Here is an 11,751-nt window from a genome sequence, read left to right as displayed (position 1 = left end):
CAATACTTTTTACAATAACAGTCAAGTTGCCTATTGGAAGTCTAGAAATATTGTAAACCATTCCTAATTCATCTAGTTAGTTTTAAATTGAATAAGCAAATGAGCATGGTATAAATGAAAAAAATAAGAAAAAGCGATACACATTTAATGGAATCTCATTTCGAATAAGATAAATGTAATATGCACTTTTACCCTTGTCGGTTTTAAATTAACTCCCCCCCCCCCATCTACAATACCAATTTCAGTAAACGTAGGTCACATAAGCCTTAAAGCTTGTATCAACGATACATACTATGAAAATACATTGACATAAACAAATATATTACAATATACAGTTGATCCGGTTAAGAGCTCCATTAAGGACCAAAAAAAAAAAAAAATATATAAAAGCATCTTACAAAGTTCTATAGGATCATAAATTAGGTACTAAATGTATCATAGAAAAAGTTTTATAATAAGTATTAGACTAGGGAGAAAATATTCTCAAATTTACATAAAATATACAAGAAATAATTTCAATAAATATTTTTTTCTTTTATTATTTATTTTATTTTGCTAGAAAATGTACTTTATATGAAATTTTTATGTAATGTTTTTATTTAATGTATTGCCTATATAAAAGTGATAATTTTTAGTGGACTTAGAAAGCATTAAAATTGATCTTAAAAATCTTTTCTGGTGAACATTTTAATACTGGAATCGGAAGCTGTTATTGATTTACAAAATGCATATTTGTTTACAAGGTTAACACAATGTTTTTATTGTGTAAATCAATGCAATAAAACCAATATTATAGTAATGAAATAGCATCACTGTGAATAGTCTCGCGATAAAACGACAACGATAAAGAAAAATGATTCGGTGAAATGACAGGAGTAAATTATTTGTTCAACTGTTACTATTAAAACTATTTGTTGTTTACACTGTAAACACATCAGTGAGAAGTAGCTAATAAATACCATTAAGGTATACATTGTTTATTTAGTAGTTCATCTGTTTTTGCTTAGCACACGACCATTGGACATCGTTCGTCACGAGCTAGCCTCTATAAGGATACAAATAACGTTTTAATAGACCTTTTTATTTGGTTACATAACGAATCTAAAGTTAATTAAAATGTATTAATTTAACCTCATTGAGTACCTAATAAATGTAATACTATGTACAACAAATATTATTTGGCTAGTTTTGTGAAAGTTAATTGATTATGAATTTCTAAATCAAAATATTCTACTTAAACGCTAAATACTCGGTAGCTTTCAATATTAAGACTAATACTGTAGAGTGTAAAAAATATTTTAAGACCCAATAAGAGTCGTATCCTTAATCCTTGTAAATGCTTAGCAAGGACAATTTTTAATAATACTTAAGTAACTTTTAAAAGTAATTATCAGGTTTAAATGAGCAGCAAATTATTCGTATTTTAAAAAGTTTTATACGATGCCAGAGCTCTGGAAAAAAATTAAAAAAAGATAAACGTTTGAATATTATAAAATAACATAAACTAAAGTAGTTTGTTCAAAAATAAAACCTACAAATTGCAATTGTTTTAAGTGAGGATAAGTGTATTAACCATAATCCACCCTATCGCTGTACGGTGTCGTGTATACACTTAAGCAAGTTATAGTAAACAACTCTTTTTACGACCAAGCAATAGGTCGGCTCCATTCGTTCCCGTCAAACGCATCGTTTTCCCACGAATTAGTTTAATTAGTTTACATTAGTGTCATCATTAAGCCGTTTTGACGGTTTTGTGTACATCCAACATTGTTGTCCTCATACGGACATGCATTCTCACAAGGTTAGGTTATCTTATTCTCACAGCAAAAATATATTTTTATTTATAAAATTTGTATTATTCTAACTACTAAAATAGTTACATGTGCCTAGCTGTGTTCTTCCTACACAATAACTTTTGATATAACAAAATGTATTGTTGGGGTATACTTCTGTTATCCTAAAACTACCAAGTCTGCAATTTATGGACTCAAAAAGCAATATTTAATTAAATTTAATAGTTATAGGTGGCCCCAATGGTATTTTGATTTAAAAATATACAAAAAAAGTACCCAAATGGCTGTCTAAAAAAAAAGGAATTATTTTCTCTAAATTTAATTGCCTTGGACTAGATCAAAATGATTGGATATTGACTAGGATGTAACTTACTCATTGAAACTATATAAAGAGTTATTCTGTTTTTAAAAGAAAACTTAATATTTTAGGTTATCTACCCATATTGTAACGATGGTAAAATAAAGCAGTTACGACAACAGGAATCATTCAAAGTAGTCAATCCGCTCATTTTTTAAATCTTGATAACAAAAAAGGACCATTATTAAATCTCTAAATACATTTCAATCAATTTAATGTTTTAGTAGAAGCAGTTGACGATATTAAGGCGCATAGTGTAGGCAACACATGTGACAGTTTCGAAGAATATACCCAGCAATTAACTATACGACTCACTGGCATTTTTCCTGTGTTTATTTATGGGTTGTTCTTTGACCTCTGTTGTGCACTGGCAAACACCTTTAAACATATACGTACCAGAATTTTTAGTAACATTTTTTCACACTGTAAGAAATTTAATTACTCAACTTTAAACCTAAGAATATTTTCTATTTGTTAATAATAAAGTATTAAAAATAGGTGTTATAATTGACTCACCTTTCAAGTATTTTATTGCATTTGACAGTTATAGTTTTATTTGACATATGAAGATAATATAGTAGTTTATAAGAATGTCTTGGTAGTGATTTCCCTGCATAGTTAAAATGCTTATATTACTACCAATCTTTATAGAGCTTTGATAATTTCAGTAAATTATGAGTATTTCTCTACAATGTGAAGTTAATAACTGACAACTTAAACTTTCAATAAAAATAAGTTTAAAATTTAAATTAATGTATAATAAAAACAAAGTCAAAACATTTTAAATTTAAATCATATGTATATTTAATCACTACGTTTTACATGCACTGTATAATTAATAATATCTTTTTAGAAAGAAAAAAAATCAGAAAAATGTATTATTGAATTATAATCACTTGTAGTTATTATAACCCTTATAAAAAAAGAGATAAAATTTGTTTTGATTTCATTAAAACATATCCAGATAAAACACACACCAGGGGTCTTGAACTCAATCTAATACAAAGTTTTTTCCTGTTTGTGCTACAACACTTATAACACGTATAGTCATAGTTGAATTGTTCACATTGTATTGGAATGTGATTTTACTAGAAAATTAATAATTATTAGACTGTGGGAGATTATCAAGCGGGCTTCACAATCAGACGAAATTAGTAGTAGGACAAATTAGATTCGAGAAGGTGGAAACTTTTAATTATCTCGGAGTGGGACTAGATGCAATCAACGGGGAAAAGTTTAATAGGAATAGAGTATCCAGAAGAGGTGGCAAAAGACAGGGGAACTATGGGAAGGGTGTTAATAATATCATCAAGCTGTTGTAATATTTTATAATGGTATTTTTATATTTTTTTCTTTATTAACATTTATAGCTTCCTACGGTGATGACGCACAGGTTGGATCTTGCGTCGAGATGAAACCTTGTGGAACGGAAGCGGCCTGCAACCAGCTGCAAAATAACACTTATATTTGCATATGTCCACAAGACGGGAGCAAACCCACCAAAGACTTGAAATGTCCCAAGCGATACACAGGTAAGTTTCTGACGAACACTGTTGTAGTGCTATTCATATTATTGTTATAATATTATGTACAACCCGAAAGTTTTTTTTTTTTAATTTCCAGTCCCGTTGTCACCTAAAACAATACCGAATTTGAGCATAAATAAAAACGAACCCAGAAAGTACCATTCTGGATTGACGATATTGTCGCCACACAATACAAATCGATCAACTCCATCGACGCCGTTGAACGAAACCACGTCGTTTTTCCCAGTAAGTAGAACTGATAAGCTTTAGCTGAGAAGACAATATTGATTTTACAATGATTTGTTGTACTATCTTATAACGTTGACAAACAAAAAAAAATATCATAAACCTTTCTCCTGGAAAAGACGGAAACTTTTTCTTTATTTCAATTTTTTTTTTTATGAAGTTTCAAAACTAAAGGTCTGAGGATTAGATTAAATGTAGTTCTAGAGTGGGACTATAAAATAAAATAATTTCTTAAAAATCAAAATTAGTCAAAAGGTGTCTGAAAAATACAATCTTCTATAATGCTTTTATTGGTTTTTGAAAGGTTTATTTGAAAGTAATTTTACTACTTTCAGTGGTAATAATTTCTGAAAATCTGAGGCTTACCTGATCCCAATATACTTTATACCTATGCCACAAATCAAAATAACTTAATTTAAGTTTGAAAAAAACACCCGATTACCATGTAAAACGCTGGCAAAGTCGGCATTTGGGCTTTCTTGATTTATGGACGGTTAATATTTTTAATTAAAAATATGTTTCAAATTTTTATTTATTTATTTATGGTTAACAACTGTAGAGCTCTGTAGTGAATAAACAATATCAGATAAAGTTCTGTAACTATTCACTGCACTCGACACGCCAAGGTGATTCTAATAAGACCCTATGCAAAATCAGTTTCGGAGATATACAATTGAAATTTTTTTCAATGAGCCTAGAATCAACTTTTTATCTCTTATAGTTTAAGTGAAATTTGAAAATTAAGCGTTATAACCTAACCTAACCTAACCAAATGGGTATGAATTCTATTTAACTGTGTTTAAGCTAAGACAAATATCAATTTTTTTTAATTTTAATGGTAGAATATTGTTTTTCCCTATTCACAACAAGGTTTTAGAGTTACAGTGTCTCGATTTTTTTTATTTTAACTATCACACTTACTTGAACTTACTAATCATTACCGTTGTTACAGATGAAGCCGTTGTACTTGGACGTGCTTGGCTTCTTAATGACCATAAATCCAATTATTTTGTTAGCAGCCGCGGTGGCGACCGTTACAGCAATAGTCATTTTGTTGGTCATGTGTTGGAGCTGGACTACGAAACGGACATGTTGCCAAAAGAAGACATTAAACAACAAGGTGAATATTAAAAACAATACACGTAAAATTGATTTGTGATAGCGCATATATAAGTGTTATAACAGCTTTAGTGTACTACATGTCTGGGACGGGTGTGTAACTGTTGACAGTATAATTTGTGTGCACAGACGCCGGTGGTCCCATTGATAAAAGGAATGATACAAGACGACTGTTACACTATGAATCCACAGTACGGGTCACAATCAGCGGATGACAGCATGTTAAGGGATACCATTTTGATACCGTACCTGAGTAAAGACTGCATATCGTCCATGGAGGAAATAGGCCAGGGCTATTTTGGCAATGTCTACAAAGGTACGTTGGACAGTTTAAAATGATTATATCATCTAAATTTTATTTAATTCTATAAATGATTTATAAATTATAAACATACGTGGTATAATATAAATTATACTATTAATCATATTTTATAGTATTTGAAATACCTTATGAAATTAAAAAAAAAAAAGATTTGCATGCCAACAATAATATTAGATAATTATTTGTACTTAACATAATGATGTACCTATTAATCATTTCTATTAACTTTATCTTTCTTTTTTGACTAGTGAACTAAATATACGGGAATAATGTTATCTTTGATCGTTAGCAGAAGTAAACTTTTATATCAAAATCAAAAATAATTGAAAATTGACATTCTCTCTCTTTATTTATGGAAATTAAATAAATCATATTATTATAATATATTATACAGGGTGTTCCAGCATGAAAGGTAAGTAATAGGTGATTGGAAATCTGGGACAGCCCCCCGTTTTTATTTTTTCGATAAGTAAAAAATTGAAGGTTTCGACAATTAAGTAAAAAAACTAATGACCTAAAATAACAAAAAAATTATTCCATGTCATTTAGTGCAAAAAGCTAACCTTAAAAGAGGGGTCACATTATATTCAGTCTTTTTCAGCCCCTAACTCTTCTCTTGTCATTTATCTCTAGTCTCTCATAATTTATCTCTTACCAATTATCTCTTTTTTTTTTATGTTTTATCAATTATGTCTCAGCATTTATCTTTTATCACTTATCATTTATTTCTGGTCTCTAATCATTTTTCTATTATCCTTTTTTGAGTTAGGGGCCAAAAGGGACTGAAAATGATGTGACCCCTCTTTTAAGGTGAGCTTTTTGCACTAAATAACAGGAAATAATTTTTTTTTTTAAAGTTATTATTTTTTTACTTAACTGTCGAAATCTTAAATTTTTTACTTATCGAAAAAATGAAAAAGGGGGGCTTATTTAGGGGTTCCCCAGATTTCCAATCACCTATCACTTACCTTTCATTCTGGAACACACTGTATAACACTATAATATAGTATTTAAAAACACAAATACCTATAATATATTTTGTAATTATCAAAATTTGATATTGACACTCTAATATGTCTGTATGATTTGGTAGTTGCAAAATTCAACTAAAAGAGAGCGCCACGACGCTGTCTGTTTTACTATGAATAGAATGGTTTCATATTTAACATATTATAAATACATACTTGACAAGTAATTGAAAAATGTTGACTAGAAAATAGGTATTATTTTAAGCGAATTTTATAAAGTATGTCTTAAAGAGCTAATATATTGTTTACCCGCATTACCCCATTTAATATTAATTATATAACCCAGCCTATTTTGGCGGTTTAAACTAGGTCATTGGGTTACATACTATTATTCGTTTTAAGTTTTTACTAAATATTTTTGTGTGGACTACAGGTACGTTAAGGCATACGGATGGCAAAGAGGAGACCGTGGCGATAAAAGTATTGAAGGATCATGCTAACTCGGAAGCCAAGGAAGACTTCATGCGGGAAGTAGAGATTATGACGTATTTCAGACACCAAAACATTCTTACTTTAATCGGAGTTTGTCCTCAAGGTAATACAATTGTCGGGTCATTTCTCATTGTTAATCGAAAATTATGTTGATGACCTAACCTAGTCATGTCCAAAATATATCAGTTTAATTTAATGTTTGTAGAATTCCTCAAACAAATCAAAACAGTACTTTGAATTTGATTAATAATTTTCAAAATTGTTTTTAATTTAGTTACACTTACCTTTATGTTTTAGAAGACAAATTCTCTCCCTGGATGGTGTTCGAGTACATGGCATACGGTGACTTGACAGAAGTATTGCGTAACAGCAGCGAACAGTTCACTAGTTACTCCTCGAACCTGCCCATCTTAGACAAGGTAAGCGCATCAGTGCTCAGGGTGGATACATGTAAAGTTTTGTCACATATAGTAGGTAGATAGAGTGTTTAACATAGGTTTTTTCACTGTAGTTTATCTATGAACAGACATATGTAACAATAGGTAGATTTTTAGTAAATTATTTTAATTTTGAACATAAAAGAAAATACTTCGGTATAAACTTTTGGACAATAAACTACTTAAAATTGTTTTTCTTTTTTATATACAAAACCAAAGAGGGGGAAATGTTGGCCCAGTGCTTCCTAAGCCACTGTATTGGTTCAAGGTGTGCACACCTTTGTGTTGAAATAATATTTCATGTATTTACATTTTTCAATTAATTTAAATACAATTGTATGTGTTTCAGGACGCATTGTTAATAATATCGTTGCAAATAGCAGCTGGTATGAAGTATTTAGCCAGCCAGAGATTTGTGCATAGAGATTTAGCTTGCAGGAATTGCCTGGTCGGGAATAACCTGACCGTGAAAATTGCTGATTTCGGAATGAGCAGAGATATATACACCTGCGACTATTATAAAGTAAGTACTATTCGTGTAACGCCGGTTCAGTCGAAAAGAGCACACGTTATTTCTTAGCCTAAAAGAGCACACTCGGTGGTCGTCTGCAAATTATTATCTGTTCATTAAAACCGTACATAATAAGCATATTTATTAATTTGATTTCTAACACCCGCAGGGGCAGAGAGGAAGAAACCTAACCTAACCTAACCTAACCGGTTTTCTGATAATATTTCAACTATCCGTCTCTAATATAATCGCATAACACAATCGTCAGTGCTGCGAATTGATCAGATCTTCAAAATAGTAATAAATCCAAATGTAACCAAATAACCTATGTCTTTATTTTTATAATTCTCTTAAACTTGATTACCTTGAACTTGGCTTTCTATTACTTGTTTTAAATGTTTAGCTAAAAAAGTTTCAAAAATTACAATAATAATTACTAACATTAATATAAATTGACATTATAATGTTGATGTCATCAGTGCACAAATGTCATAAGTGCACATTACAGTTATGCCTAATATTAAGGACAAGATAAAGGGTGGACATCAAGCCATTCAAGCTATGTTCTTTCAAATTGTTATTATTGACTCATTTACTTATTATACTAATCGCATTGTATAGACTGTAAATATTAAAAAATTAAAAAGTTAAATTTTGAACAATACTTTTTTCTGCTTCGAGAACGGGACCATCTAAAGCTAAAGAGATTGCACACCAAATATTTCTTATTTAAAAAAGCAAAAAAATTTCACTTGGTCATTTATTTATAATTTTAGTATATCATCATTAAATCAGGTAGGTTATGAACTTCTAAAGATCTTCTGTATATATGCTCTTTTAGGCTTCTTTTTTATGCTCTTTCGGTGGCTTTACCACCCATTCGTGCTTATTTGGGGCGTTAATTTGGTCAAAAGTTCACTCAGATAACGCCAAATGTGAAAAAGATTAAATTTTGATTCTTCTCACACCAACACTTTTTTTTTGTAGGTCGGAGGTTCAAGATTGCTTCCAGTGAGATGGATGTCGCCAGAAAGCGTCATTTATGGCAAATTTACATTGGAATCAGACGTGTGGTCGTTTGGCATTGTACTATGGGAAATATATTCATTAGGAAAACAGCCTTACTACGGATATTCCAACGATGAAGTACGAAGTGACAATATGATAATCATTATATATTTTATTAACGCAGAATACAAATATTTATTAGCTATAAGTAACATAAATTATTATTTATATCTTATTGAAATGTTTGTAAATCATAACCATAACGCCCTCTAGCTGTAGCCTGTACCTCCTCCTAAATAAAAATGTATATGCCTCTAAGATTAAAGTTAACCTAAATTAAGCATTCAATGATACATACGCAGACCAGGTAGCAGATATTATAAAGATTGGAGTAGATAACAAATCTTTAAATTAAAATGCGTGGAGAATTGAGAATTCATATTAGGTATTTGCATTTTCAATTTCGCAATTTGCATTTAGAAACTTTCTTTTGTATTTTTGAATATTTTTGAATCACGATGAAACTTTGTTCCAATTTTTTACATTATGGGTTTGCTAATCCAAAGTTTTGGTTGGCCGACTATATTCTATGAGAAGACTCCTACTAAGGTGCCTATACAAATTAATATCGTGGGAATAAAGGTTGATCGGAACTCAAACGCCAAGACGGAGATTAAAACCTACAACAAAAAACTATGCTCAGAAAACATTCTTCTTTCTTAATTAACTAAGAAAAAAAATATTATTATCGTGAAATAAAAAAAATGTAATAAACAAATTTAAAAAACAATAAAAGCTAAGTTTAGATAAGGAAAAAAAAAAGAATAAAATTACCTTAATATTAGCGAATCAGTACACTGGTTTAAACTCTGATTAGTTAAAAATTGATCTTAATAGGATGATTATATAGTCAATTTTCAATAGATTGCCCACAACCTAACGGATTAAACGAACGATTAAATCAACCTCTCGTCAGAAGGGTCAGATGTAAATTAAATGGAGACAGGAAACAAGCTTGATCAACGATATCTGAGGAATGTGTGGCAGAATACTGTCAAACAATTCATAGCTCGACTAAGTATGAACCGGCATATTTGCTGTTCGGAAAGAAGTCGGTTATGAGTCCAATAGACACTTCAACAAGGGTAATATTGAAGAGGATAGAAAAGAGGAATTGAAGAAGATTTGATATAAATAGGATAGTGCATGACAGTAAAGATGGAGATAAAGTTTCTGTGGAAAATCAGAAGGAAAACTGATAAAGTAAGAATTGGACCATTTACCATCCTAAGGAAGATTTCGGCTTTATTTTATAAAGTGGCTTGTGGAAAGAAGAGGATAATATAATTGTCTTTTTGCGCTTCTGTTTAAGAGACCTCAGGAGGAAGGTGTAAATCATATTATTCATTTGTATAAATGTATATTATCAGTTGTATTTTCAATATCGTATAACATTATTATTATTATTATTATTTATGTGTTATTGTTCTGTCTTGCAGGTTTTAAAGTTAATACACGACGGTGTGTTGCTGGAGATCCCACTGAACTGCCCGCCTGTTATTTGTGTACTGATGAACGGCTGCTGGAAGAGCGACCCCAAGGAACGGTTGAGGTTCTCTGATATATACGAGCGGTTAAAGAACGTGACCAAACGACCCGAGTTGGATAGTCCATTGCCCCGACCACCCGCCTTGCCAGCCATCGTCAATCACCTGAATCTCCGGCAGTATTCATCAGAAGAGCTGTTGGACGTGGACAACTATTTACAACCCGACGACCTGGACGACACCAGAGAATATATATTACCCCTGCCTTATTGAGTTAACGGCACGATTCAGTTCCTCTATAGTAATTTTTGATAGTTTTTTGTAAATTAGCAATATTACTTGAATAACAATTATATTTTGCTAAGTCCTTACTCATCGTGTATCTCTTATCTGACTTTTCATGAAACATTATTGTATCCACCTTTGCGTGTCCATGTCACTTGTTGTTTTTTAATTTTATTACCTATATATTTGGTAAAAATCTACGTACAATTATTTTTTAGTTTGTAATTAAAAACAATTTATTTTTAAGTACACAATATTATAGTTTTAAATTGTAAAACGTTTTTAGAAAATATTTGGTTCTATTTTGTTTCATATACATCCAGTGATGAGTAGCATACACAATATTAATGCAGATGATATTTTAGTTAAACCATCTTAAAATATTTAAGATTAAAACTAGCTACAATAGACATTTTTATCAGTTTTTTTTATTTTCTATATATTTTTCTTGACAGGTAGGTTTGCGGATAAGGGATTGCGTTCCAATTTTTTTTTTTTGAAAACACTGACTAGAGTTAATGTCTACTGCCTCTGACACATATTTTTTAATATTAAGGTTATTACGTTATAGTTTAATTAGTTAAATACTTTATTTTGTTTTACCTATTATTTTCTTAGCTTTCATAATGATGTAGGTTTTATGGATAGATTCATTCTACATCATAGTATATCAAACAAACGCTTTTAAAATAACATGTCACCAATTATAACATGATGCAACTAAATTTTAAAACGTATGCCGAAATTTTCTTATTCATACCATTATGTTTTTCAAAACAACTTTTTTTTTTTTAAAAACCATCATAAATTACATAGAATACAAAAAAAACAATAAGTTAGTCAAAATGATTATCTATCTCTTTTAAGCTAATAGCTAGTGTTAGAGATAGAGAGTAATTAATTAATAATTAAGAACATAAATTATATTATTGAGTAACAAAGTAAAGTGATAAATAAAATGGAAGTTGAAAAAAAAAACAAAAAGAAACAAAAAAAAATGTTTTAACAATACAAACATTGCGAGTATGAGATATAATATTAGATATAACAAAAACATATGAATGACTTAAACTACTTGAGAAAACATCTAATGATACACAATTTGTTTAACATTACTTTTAGAATAGTGAATATTTTTT

The 11,751-nt window shown here is 30.1% G+C and overlaps 1 protein-coding gene across 2 annotated transcripts; it reads left to right on the top strand.

Moving 5' to 3' along the window:
- Positions 1–3,526: 3,526 nt before the first annotated feature.
- On the top strand, positions 3,527–11,151 carry LOC126842509 (tyrosine-protein kinase transmembrane receptor Ror-like). Of its 2 annotated transcripts, none has more exons than XM_050579521.1 (9): positions 3,527–3,683; positions 3,775–3,923; positions 4,876–5,043; positions 5,154–5,358; positions 6,766–6,927; positions 7,122–7,243; positions 7,611–7,784; positions 8,760–8,918; positions 10,280–11,151. In XM_050579521.1, the coding sequence occupies exons 1-9, from the start codon at positions 3,563–3,565 to the stop codon at positions 10,598–10,600; spliced, it is 1,581 nt and encodes a 526-aa protein (XP_050435478.1). In that variant the 5' UTR covers positions 3,527–3,562; the 3' UTR covers positions 10,601–11,151. The 2 variants fall into 2 exon arrangements, with proteins under 2 accessions (XP_050435478.1, XP_050435479.1); XM_050579522.1 differs by having other exon boundaries at positions 5,172–5,358; positions 10,280–11,147.
- Positions 11,152–11,751: the final 600 nt, after the last annotated feature.

This window comes from Adelges cooleyi, unplaced genomic scaffold (assembly GCF_023614345.1).
Source record: "Adelges cooleyi isolate 19-005CV unplaced genomic scaffold, UGA_ACOO_1.1 ACOO_flye_CR_arks_rails_tigmint_CR_PRNA_532, whole genome shotgun sequence".
NCBI lineage: Eukaryota > Metazoa > Arthropoda > Insecta > Hemiptera > Adelgidae > Adelges > Adelges cooleyi.
The sequence above is the reverse complement of the archived record's forward strand: the minus strand, read 5'-3'. Positions and strand labels throughout refer to the sequence as shown.